Consider the following 12,591-nt stretch of genomic DNA (forward strand, 5'->3'; position numbering starts at 1 on the left):
TGTCATAGTCATACAAACTGTTCAATAGCAGTGGCCATCTCTGACCTTCAGTGACCCATGTAAAGATTATGTATTTACTACTGGGCACGTTAGACTCATTATTACGTAGCTGTTTTCACTAAAGCAATAGTATCCAATGTAAAAATAATTACTCAATCACAGGACTGAAAGGCACCTCTCCTTATCCATCCTTCTTCCCCATCTCTGGCTTTCTGCTCCTGGCAGATGTTTCTTCTTAGAAAAACAGGTATAGAGGCTGCACATTTTTACCAGACAATCTTTTTCTCTGCTCTTTATTGTTAGAAAGTTTTCTGTACTTTTCCTTTACACAATTTAAGCCTGTTGCTTGCCTTCTGCTGTGTGGAAATTACTCCCTTCATCTTTGTGGTAATTTTTTACATAGCTGCAGACTGTTCTCAAGTTGTGGCGGTGAAAAAACATAAAAATCTTATTGATACACTACTTTTTCTTCTTTTTTTTGGCAAAGGGATAAAATTTCACTCTGGATATCAATACTTTTCTGTCATAACTTTTAAACCATATCTCCTGTTTCAGTATCTATTCCTTTCTCCAAAAGTGAATGCACTGTTCACAAATGCACCCTCAAAAACATTTTGCGAAGGAATTTTCTTCTTCCTGTCACTGCCAGCAGATGACTGTGCAGTGCAGCCACAAAACACCTGGATTTGCATCCTCCTCTGTATGAAGCATTTTCTCCTTTCCAAATACAGCTTTCTGTGATTTTGCTAAGCGGTCTGCAGTCCATATTCTATTAGAAGCATAGTTTTCATTGTTCTGCATGACTTCCATAGTGTGACATAGATTTTTTCTTTGCTGGGGGGCAGCTTTGCTCTTTTATACTAGTCTCTCCAGCAGGACATAGTTACAGGAAAATACTGGATATTCAACAAGGTAGACAATATTTAAATATTATGTTGTTGCCTGTAGCTGACCTATTTTGCATTACTGCATGTGATGAATTTTAACAACATTCCCATAAGACTATTCTATTTTGTAATGTTAATTTGTGAGTAAACTGGTATTTTGATAATTTTATTATAAATATGCACAATGTTGTTCTGGTGCATCTGTTCCTAGACTGTTAATGATGTCTTTCTATTCACCATAAATGATAGAACAACAATCACAATCAGAAAATAGACCTTAATTTGTATTTTAAACTGCACAGTTTTATACATTTATGGTAATACAGATGACTATTTTACTGTAGTCATTAGTTCTGAAACCTTGTTTAAACAGCTCCAACACAAAGTTGTGTGCCTAGCACACACTGTCTCATAGCAGTGTGTGTCACAAACATTCTCCAGACTTCTCTCCCCTAAAGGTATTGAGAAGTTGTCAGAAGTGATACCTGATCAGCTCCCAGGGATTAGCTGTGGTCACCTGAGCTGAGCTGGTGACTGTGCCTCTAGGGCAAGCCTCACTGTCCTAGAGAGCATGTCATGTGTGTATGAGATCACAGTGTAGCATCACCTCATATCCTGTCATTTCAGTGAGATCTAAAAATTATCATCACTTACAAATTTATAAAGTGATTTCAGATGTCAAAAACATCTGTATTGACTATAACTTTCCAATCCATTGGCTGCAGAAAAACTATTTTCAATACCTTTTCTGATAGGAACCCTGGCAAGTTTTATAATTACTGGATAGTAGTAATTATACTACTTTAATCCTTTTTCTTCTGGCTAAAAGTAATGCTAACTAAAAGAAAACCAAACTGTCCCAGTGGCTATATCCCAAATAAGTCCAAATAGGCTTTAACAATGGTGGAAGGATTACATGTTATACCAGATACAGTATGATACTACTTAGAGCAGTTTTTCCAGAATTTGAAATGTCCTACATGATAGCAACTCAATTACCTGTCCATTTGTTTAAGCAAAGTAGTATTTGCACATTACTCAGTGAATGACAGTTATTCAAATAACTGCTCCCATGCACATTAAGTAAAAACAGCCTTTACAGAATATTTGGAGAACGTCTGGAAAATGCAGATGAAAATCTAGTGAGCTGCCATTTTAGAAAGACACTTTGGTATTTCCTTCGTGCTATTCATTAACCATAATCCTAAATGCTGAACATCTGCAGTTACCTGCGAGAGCATGGCCAAGGCAGCTGCCTGGGTTTTGTCTGAGCTCTGAAGGGGGAACACAGAGCTGTGTGCTAGTGAGGTCCCCTCCATGACCAGAGGGACACTTGCAAAAGTCTTGCCAGCAAAAGCAGAGCTGGAAGGAAAATTCATATTCCTTCTTTCTTGTCTGCTCTGGTGAGGACAGAGCTTGGAGATAGCTGGGTGACTCGGCAGTAGGAGCAGTACAGCTGAGGACTGGTGCTGTGGACGGTGCCTCTGGCGCAAGTTCTGGCACAAAGCCTCATTTGCCAGCTGCCTGGGAGAAAGAGATGTGCTCCGGCAAAGGCTGGCCCTCCTCCAGGATAACCTCCAGTCACGGTAAAACTGGGGAAAATGAAACCGGGGGAAGCGTTTGTTTTAGGGAAAAAAGCGTGAAATCCTCACTGTTACAGTCCCTGAGGCAGAGGTGGAGCAGAACAGCGGTATTCCTCCTACCCCACAGAGGTGGAAACATTAATAGTATAAAGGGTTGGGAGAAGGCGGTGGAGCACCGCTCTGCCGGAGAGTACCCTGTAGAAAGCCATGACAAGAGAGTCCACTGGGCTTATTTCCCTAGGATTTGTATTTTGAACTGCCCGTGTCATGGGACACGCCTGGACTTCAGCTGTGACACCAGGGAAGGAGAAGGCAGCGGCAAAGGGCTCGCAGGTGGCCAAGCCAAGGCACCCTCAAGAAGGAGGGTCATCAACCTTCCCTCTGCCCACCCCATCTGAGATGGATGTAAGACTGTGCCTGGACGGGGGTTAGAACACTGTCAGCGCAGCTGCGGCGCTGCACGGAACTACTGGCAGTGGGCTGTGCCGCCCCGCCGCCCCTCAGGCCACACGCGGGGCCGCCCGGGCCCGCCCGCACAGGTAAGCGGCGCCGCGCGGGGAGCGGCCAATGGCGCGGCGCGGCGGCCGCCGCCAGCCAATGGGAGCGCGGCGGCGGCGGCCCCATGGAAATGTGCCTGGTGGGGAGCCAATGGGGCGCGGCCGGGCCGCGGGCGGCGCTTTCTCCGCTGCCAGCGCCGGCGGCGGCCGCGCGTCCCTCGCATCCCCCTCATCCCTCTCATCCCCCTCCGCCGTCCCCGCCGCGCAGCATGGCCGGGCTGGGCGGCGGCCTCGCCGCCTTCGGGCGCTGCACGCACGTCGTGGTGCGGGCGCTGCCCGAATCGCTGTGCCGGCAAGCTCTGCGCAGCTCGGCGGGCCCCGAGGTGGACTTCGCCCGCGCGGAGAGGGAGCATCAGCTGTATGTGGGTGTGCTGCGGGGCAAGCTGGGGCTGCAGGTGCTGGAGCTGCCGGCCGACGAGAGCCTTCCCGACTGTGTCTTCGTGGAGGATGTGGCCGTGGTCTGCGAGGAGACGGCACTGCTCACCCGCCCGGGCGCGCCCAGCCGCCGGAAGGAGGTGAGGTGCGGAGCGGTGCGGGGCCGGCCGGGGAGCCGTGCCATGGCCCGAGCCAGGTGAGCTCGGGGCGGCCGCGCCGTCGGGCGTGTCCCCGGGCCCGCCCCAGCCCCCGGCGGGAGCGGCAGAGCGGGGCGGTGGGGACCGCGCTCGGAGCCGCAGCCCCGCTCGGCGGAGCGGCCCCGCGCAGCGGCTCCAGCCCGGCATCCCGCCGGCGGCAGCCGAGCCCGCTGCGCGGCGGAGCCCCGCTGTGCTGGGCTTATTGGAGAGCGATGCTCTGCTCCTGGAGACAAGTGGATGGACAGCGTAAACTATGACTCATCCATTCTGAGGCGTGCGGGCTCTCGCTCCATCTCAACTTGCCCAGCCCGTCCGGCGGGATGGGTCCCTGGGGGATTGTGCTGGTTTGTGTCCACGGTGCAGCCCTGCTCAGTCTGCAAACCCCACATTCAGTACACGTTGAACCCGAGCTCAGCCCCAGATAGTGCATCAGTGGTGCCTGCGATAATTACATCTACTGGCCTGTGCACAAGAGCTGATGTGTGTTTTGATGTACTTGGAGTCAGCTTTAATGCCCTTGAACCTGATGTCACCTTCCCTGTGCAACCATTGTAGGTCCCCTGCATGGGTGGGGGATGCAGGCCATCTTATGGGAGAGAGATGTGGAGGATGCACACCCACAGGAACCTTAATTTAGATCTTCTTAGTACTTTCTTAATGTCCTCAGCCCATTCATAAATTAGTTCATCAGACAGTGCATGCATTGAAGTGCTACCCAGTTATCTCCTCAATGAGCAGTGACAGCCTGCCTTCCTGTAAGCATCTTTTAACATTATCCTCGTCATGTCTTTCAGTTCCCAGTTCTGGTACCACAGTGCATTGTGAGATCCACAGGCATGTGCTGTTGTGCCTGTGGGACAGACCACTCGCTCTAGTACAGCACTAGCTCCTCTTGGCCATTGAGAGCAATGGCTGAGTTGCTTCACTTGGTTTTAGTATTTTTTACATAGTGCCTTTCTTTTATCAATTGCAAAATTTTCTTAAATTCTCCCTAGTGGCATAATATCTGAGATACTGAGTGCAGTCCATGCACATGCACTTCTTGTGCATAACTATGTGTATTTACTCTTTGTAACACACCTGAATGTTCTTTAAGGTGACAACACCAGAATGAAGTGTTTACCACCACATGCTACTCTCAGAAGCAGCTGTGTCTTAGCCAGAATCAAAGTGAGTTTTCACTGGTCTTTCCCATGACACACCAGTATATACCTGTGAGTCCTGCTGCCATTTGTACCATTTCCCCTTCAGCAGGAGGGATTTACTTCTTTCCAAGAGTGACTTGTCCAGGCAGAGTCATAAACAAGAGAGAGAAAGAGCTATCAGGCATAATTTGAACATTATTAGTGTTCTTGAATGATGGAGCAATCTCTCCCTTGAGTTTTCTATGAAGTAAAAATGAAAACATAATTGAACAAGTACCCTTTTAAAGCTATAACAATGCATGACACTGCAGTGTAGTGTTTGTCTCATCAACATTTAACTCTTATTTACTACAATTCTTTCTCCTGGTAACATTGTTACAGCAGTATCTTGTGGAAAGGGGGAGAAGGTGCTCATTTCTGCCTGATGCTACCTGCCTATTCCCGATCCCTCTAAAGATATCTTCCCCTTCCCAGCATGGTTACTGTCAGTTTTGTTTAGCCGGAGTGTCTGAATAGTGTTAGTGACGAGGATGTCATATTGAACATGGTGAAATGGCAAAGGCTTTAGAAAGCAGGAATGCACACATGCCTACTCAGAGCTCTGTATGCCATGGGAAGGCTTGATGTGTGCCTTGGACAGGTTGGCAAACATTGATGATAACGTCACTTTGATAGAGCCCCCCCCAGAAAGAGCTGCATGTTGTAGCTGCATGAGAGGCAATTTCCTACTGTATCCAAAGTTTCTTTCTTTGCTCTTACTGGCTCCAGCTTTGGTTCTGGAGGTACCAACCACAGGTGCTCAGGAAGTGCAGGCACTGAGGTATGTGGGCACCCTTTGCTGAGGGGGCTCAGCACCTGCTCCTGACCCTCCTGCTAATCCTGGTGGGAGTCTGTTAGCAGCCTCACAAGGTATTTTTATGAGGTTTATGTTCAGTCTCTGAATTCCTTACTGAGATAGTTGCTGGAGGCTGGTGGCAAGTGATGTTGCTGCAGGGTCTGTCCTACCATCTGCCCTGTCAAATGCCTTATTCGGTGACCTGGAGGAGATTGAGGCATCTTCATTGAGCTGTGAGTGGCCCCAAACTGGGGCAAGGGTGACAAGTGATAGCATTGAGGTCTAGGCTGTGCAGGGGGTCCTTACCAGGCTGAAGAAAGGGGCTGACCTGTGGAGACCTCATGATTGAACAGGGACAAATGCAAAGTGCTGCCCCAGGAAAGGAAGGATCCTGCATCATTTGGCTTGGTCAGCCTGTTACGAAAGTGAACCAAAGCTGTTGAAGTGCGCTGTCACTTGTACTGGGTGACAGGGAAAGAGGGTGGATGCAATCTACATAAGCACTAGTTTCTCAAACTGCAATCTCTTATCCTTTTTATGTAACGTAAGTGCAAACCCATGAATATTTTAGCAGTAGAGTTGGCGTATGCTTGGCTTAACCCAGTAAAGCCGAACTCCTGATCATGCACTCCTGACCTGAGCCTCCCTATAAGGCAGGATTCATCTGGACTTCTCTTACTGGTCTCCTATTAGATGTATTTTTGTCCAGAGCAGGCAGGGGCAGAGGAAGAAGGAAAGGATGAAGGAAACAGGGTTGTAGGGCACCATTTCTGCATGTAATTATTAGAGGGAGAGTTTATGTCTGGGAAATCTGCCAAAGAGGCATGTGGTAGGTTGAGCTCTGAAGCCTGATCAGACCAGCAAAAATTGAAGAGCACAGGGGATTGCTGAGGTGCATCCCAAACACAACAGCCTGGTTGCATACACAGCTGGAGCAGTGCTGTTTCAGGTGTGTTGTGCCTTCTGATAAAAAGCCAGATGCATCAACTGAGAGTACTGTCTTCATCTCCTGTTTCATGTTATTGAAAACCTGTAATGCAGTATTTAAGAAGGATACAGCTTTTTCTTTCACTGACTAGACTCCTTATTAAGAGGGTTTGTCACCAATTACGGTAACACTATGCAGTAGACAAATTTTTGGAGTAGTTTGTAATAACACTGATTGAGCTTTCAGGCTTTATAGATATTATTGCTTATCCCCCAGCAACACTGGATTCTTTACTGATTGTCTGTCTGGAACAAAACAAAATAAAATCTAGGGTTATGTCTGTTCTTTCTCCAAGTTATTGTAAGGAGGAAAAAAGAATTGAATTAAATTTGGTCATGTTCAGGCAGTGCTGGGAAAGAGCCCAGTATTTTTTTAGTAAAGTAGAAAAATTAGTCATGCATGTAATGATTTGTTTGCAAGTCAGACTTATTTCAAGGCATTATGTTTCTGTGTTATCAGCTTCTGAACTTATTTTAAAATTCATAGTTTCTGTGGAGTTTTAAATTTGGCAGAAAGGTAAAGGCTTTTGAAGTAAGCCAAAGGTAGATTGCTAATATGTCTAAGCTGGTGATTTGCTTAGCTGTGTGCAGTCACCAGTGCACTTGATGCTTGAATTGAGTAAGTCCAGTGGAAATGTTGTGATCACTGATCAGATTGCCAGTTCCAGCACCTTTTGTTCCAACAGTATGTTCTCAATTGTTCATTCCTCTAGTATAAACTCTCAACGTCACCTTCTGCATACAGCAGGGTTAGTTGCTGTGAAGAGCCCTCATCAGCACATTGCTCTTGCTGCCTAAGTTGTCTTAATGTGCTTGGGATAGCACAAAACAGCATTTCCACCATTTCTGTGCTTATGCAGACAGATGGAAACCCAAAAGCTCAGCAAAATGCACCCACAGTGACCTGGCCTCTTCTCAGCTGCCACATGGGGAATGGAGAATTAGTTGGTGCTGGGAAAACTACAGGAGCTGTTGCAGAAGAGCTCAGTGTAATTCCTTCCCTGGTTAAGAGGAAACTTCTACCCAAGATTTTGTTATTCTCTACTCCCCTAAGACACACTGGGGAACACTTGTGGCTGCATTTATGTGGTATAGGATAACTGGTCCTTCAGCAGTGAGGGACAGAATGAGCAGCAAAGGACTGTATTTGTCAAATCCCATCCTCTCAACAAGAATTAGAGAAACCATCTAATTGCTTTTTCAACACCTCTTGGTATCTCATCCCAATCTACTTGCTGTGTGGTAGGATTTTGTCCACAGTAGTGCTTCTGCAGAGCTTCCAGCTGTGCTGGGCCAGGTAACCTGCTCCTCAGTGCTGAGCACCCTCATCTGCCTCCCCCTCCCACCCTGTGCATGGCTGTGCAGCTGTGTATGAACCATAGCTTGCACCATACACTGGCCTCTTGTCCCAACTGCAGTTCAGTGCTTGCAGGGATAATTCTCAGACCAGGAGGTGGAGGTTTGTATAAAAACAGAAGGCAAAAAAGAGTTTACGAAGTTATGTATCTGTTGTATACACTGAGGTAATACAGCATAGCTGCTGCTAAATACATGACACTTTTTTTCACTCTCTCTGTATATCTAGATGGTCCTTCAGGTTAATGATGTTTGTTTCAAAGTAATAGAATAACTAGGCTCTGGAGAAAGAGATTTAAGACTCTGCTGGCTCCTGAACTTAATTAGGTTATGGGGGTTTTGTTTTACAGCATATACCAGTACAAGTGAGCCTGTATTTATAATCATAGAATCCTTTAGGTTTGAAAAGACCTTTAAGTTTGTTGAGTCCACCATTAAACCATGTCCCTAAGTGCCCCATCTATGCATCCTTCAAATACCTCCTGGGATGGTTATTCCACTACTTCCCTGGGCAGCCCAAAGCTTGACAACCATTTCAGTGAAGAAATTTTCCCTAATATCCAATCTAAACCTCCCCTGGTACAAGCTGAGGGCCTTCCCCCTTGTCCTATCACTTGTGATGTGGGAGATGAGACTGACTCCCACCTCACTATAATACCCTTTCAGGTATTTGTAAAGTGATGAGGTCCCCTCTGAGCGTCCTTTCCTTCAGGCTGAGCCCCCCCCAGCTCACTCAGCCCCTCCTCACAGGACATATGCTCCAAGCCCTTCCCCAGCTCCACTGTTCTTCTCTGGACTTGCTCCTGCCCCTCAATGTCTTTTTTTGTCATGAGTGGCCCAGAACTGGACACAGCACTTGAGGTGTGGCCTCAGCAGTGCTGAGCACAGAGAGACAATCCCTGCCCTGGTCCTGCCGCTACACTGTTCCTGCTACAGGCCAGGATGCCACTGGCCTTCTTGGCCACCTGGGCACAGCCGGCTCACATTCACGTTCAGCTGCTGTCAGCCGGCGTCCCCAGGACCTTCTCCACTGGGCAGCTTTCCAGCCACTCTGTCCCAAGGCTGTTGTGCTGCATGGGGTTGTTGTGACCCAAACACAGGATCCAGCACTTGGTATTGGTGAATTTCATAGAATTGGCCTTGGCTCATTGATCCAGTCTGTCTAGATCCCTCTAGAGAACCTTCCTACCCACAGGCAATTCAGTAATGCCTCCCCAGGGACTACATCAACCATTCCCTTAAACAGGCCAATTTCTCCAATAATCAAAAACTATTTTGTGATTATGAAATGTGACTAGGGTGGCCTTCAGCTGCCAGATCACTCACCAGTCTTCCTCTGTTAACAATCACAATATCCAGAGGTACCTAACACTTCAGTAACCCTTTGCTGCCACATGGATCTGCATCCCCTGCTTCCACTGAGACAGCAAATGGAAGGAACTCACTAGCACACCATCCCTCAAATATTGGTGTGATGCCCCAGGCTCATCTCTAGTTATGTCTGGTTTTTATCTCTTCAAGACTAGTTTAAGCTCTTTCAATGAGCCCTGCCAACTCCTCTGCAAGGAGAAAGAGACAAGAGTCTCCAGCAGGCCTGCTGTTGTATATACCTACCCATTATCAAAACCCAAAAATTCTGCTGGTGACACCAGGCTCAGAGCCAGGTATTGATCTGCTGGATCTCATTTCTTCACTCATTACTGCCTGCAGCTGCAAAGCTAAGGGGGATACTGTCTGTACTCCTGATCCCTTAACCAGTTGTCCCAAGGCCCTGAGGTCTGTTGATTGCCCTCAGACCCCTCAGACTTTTTACTGGGACTCCATTGCTGCACGCCTGAAAAATCAATAATAGATAATATGATAATATTTTGAGGGCTGTATCAGGGGACGAAGCTTTCTCTTCCATCTTTAACCAGGGCCCCAGGGGGGCAGCAGGCTTCCCTAACAAGTGGGTCTGGTCTGCGTGGGGGCCCTGCTATTCCCTTCAGAAGGGAGTCTCTGTCATGTCAGTGACCTGTCTTTTTTTCCTTTATGGAGGCAGATTTGATGCTAGGCACAAGCTGACTGGACCTCAGCCACACCTCCAAGTTGGATGAACCAAGCAGAGGAGCTCCTGTACCTGGGCACCCCTCCCACAGGGATGCTCAGAGCAGCACTGGGGAGGGGCAGGGCACTCCTGTAGCCTAGCTCGGGGTGACAGTGTGCTCCCGCTGAGCTCTGTCTGGGCAGCTCAGTCAGATGTGTGGGTGCAGAACTTAGCCAGGCTGTGGCTTTCCACTTGGGTGGGTACCATTGCTCCCTGGTTGAGCTGGCACTGTCAGGAATCTTTCTCCTTTCCATGGAGAATTAGCACTGGCTGGTCACTAAAGAAGCAAGAGATTAAATGTTTTATTACTGTTTTAAATAATTCATGGTTCTTTAAACTGTCCCACAGATTGTGGCATTCTTTTATGTTTTCATGGACCCTTTTGCATGTCCTTATTGTGCTTTACCCTTGATGACCCAGACCACCTTGGTGTTCCACCTAGAAAAATTAGGATGGAAAGCACAGAGGTTACCACAGTGTAATTGCTTAGTACTTAAAACAGCAAGTAAGTAAACATGAGCAAACTCTTTACATGAAGGCTGACAAAAATTAGAGATGGCACTAGGTACCTTTCCACCTTCTGGTTAGATTGGGTTTTTTAATACCTTTCCCATTCTATATTCCCAAGCCATACATACATACTCCTTTAGCCTATCTTTTTCATCATGTTCTCTGTCTAACCTCACAATTAGAGTGAAAGCGTGCAAGATGCTATCAGCACTTTATTTTCTGTCATACTGAAAACAACTGAAAAAAGTTCTTTGGATAAGATGTATACCTGAGGTTTAATGTGGGATTTGGTTGTTCTTTGGGCCTATAATTGTCAAACCCAAATGTAATGCTCTTCTACAAAGTTAGTGTCACTTGGAGACTTTCTCCAGGATAATGGGTGATGCCCATTGTGGGTTACAGAAGGCAATGAAGTAACTCATATCAGAATCTTCTTCAGTGTTTTCTTTTATCATATCAATAGTTTAAATTTTCGGTGTTTTCTGTATTAGTATATAAATTAATAAAAGTTATAAATTATAAGTTATAAATTAACTGAAAAGCATGCAGTAGAGGAGAAAAGTTTCTTAAACAGTACTGAGAAGTTTAAAAAAACTCGATCATTTAGGCAACATCAGGTAGACCTTTATCAGGAGCCAATGCAATTATCAGTATGCATAAGAATAGGTGTTTTGGCCTCCTAAAGCAGACTATTTAAAAAAATCATCTGCTTCACAGTTTAAGTGATGCCTTTCAGTTTGGGCAGGTGGTTCTTTGGTCTTAAAGTTCATTGCTGATGTAGCTCTGCCACTACATTAATAAGGCTGACACTTTGGGTGAACTGGCTATGCCAAGAACTGTATTTTTTCATTTTCAGTTTTGCTTCTGTGATCCCAAATTTAGTGAAAATGTTAGGAAGTAGCTTCTAATCAGATCACTATAAGTAGACTTCATTAATTATTATTGGTTTCTATCTATAGAACTGTAAAACAGTCTTTAAGGACAGTCTAGGAGCAGCTTGGGTTTCATGCTTTTTTAGTAGAAGCCATATTTAGACCTTGTTATTGAATTGTGATGTCAGGATTCTCAGAAATATCCCAGTGGCTGACCAGAAGATTAAAAAAAGTCAGAACCCAAATTAAATGCCTGTTTTTTAACCTCTTGTGGACACGTGATTATTATTGTGCAAGCCCGATGTCAGCTTTTGTACTTTGTTCATCACTGTTCCTTTAGCTGTGACAAATAGCCCTTGGTGAGCTTATAGTTCAGTGAAAATGCTAAGTGGTTAAAGGTTCCAAATAACTATAAGCATTTCCACCTGGTAAAAAGATATTTTGCTTCTGCTCTGACTTATACATATGGCTTGGAGCTACCCTGTTCCTTCCCCAAGAGCTTTCTGCCTGGACTTTCAAGTTTAACCTAAATAGTTAATGTTTTGTAGTTTTTTGTTTGTATATTTTGGGTTTAGTTTGTTTTATTTTTGTAAGTGCCTTACTTAAAAGCATTGAAAAAAATAGTTTGCCAAAGTCACTTCTGAAATTTTGGTTTTAAATTCCAAGGTGGGTTCATAACATCCTCTGTGTAGTCTGCCTGATCAGCTGTGCACTTAAACTTCTTCTTGTCTGTCATCATCCCTCTTGGTGAGGTGACTGGGGCATACAACTCTTCAGCAAGCCTGGCTGATCTTAGCACTGATATTTTTCATTAAAATTAACACATGCAGACTTTATTTCTACCACTATTACTGGTTATTTTGAAGTAAATCTGAGTAAATCTAAGTACCTGATTCTGCAGCAGGTACTCTGCCTCTGCTGCAGGCTCGGCATGACTTTGCTGAGGATGCTGTGGGAAGTGACTTTATAGCAAGTTTTAGCTCGCAATACTCCATTCATGCTGAATATTTAGTGATCTTAGCAGCTCAGGCTGGGAAAGCAGTGTTTATGCTTGTGTTGTTCAGTTTTCAGAGGATTTCTTGTTTTTGTCAAAAGTCTCCTGGTAAATAGTGCTGGATCAAAAATGTAGACCTGATCATTAAATGCTGACATGAAACGAAAGTTATGTATACAAAACAGTCTTCATTAATCTGGTGTAAGT

At 45.7% G+C, this 12,591-nt stretch overlaps 1 protein-coding gene across 1 annotated transcript in view; it reads left to right on the forward strand.

Annotated features, from left to right (window-relative positions):
- The first annotated feature begins 3,157 nt into the window (after positions 1-3,157).
- Positions 3,158-12,591, forward strand: part of DDAH1 (dimethylarginine dimethylaminohydrolase 1) — a 57,811-nt gene continuing 48,377 nt past the window's right edge. Inside the window, exon 1 of the mRNA XM_015636702.3 lies at positions 3,158-3,542. Within this exon, the coding sequence (XP_015492188.1) occupies positions 3,237-3,542 (306 nt within the window). The 5' untranslated portion in view covers positions 3,158-3,236. The remainder of the gene's footprint in view (positions 3,543-12,591) is intronic.

This window comes from Parus major, chromosome 8, assembly GCF_001522545.3.
Source record: "Parus major isolate Abel chromosome 8, Parus_major1.1, whole genome shotgun sequence".
Classification (NCBI taxonomy): Eukaryota; Metazoa; Chordata; class Aves; order Passeriformes; family Paridae; genus Parus; species Parus major.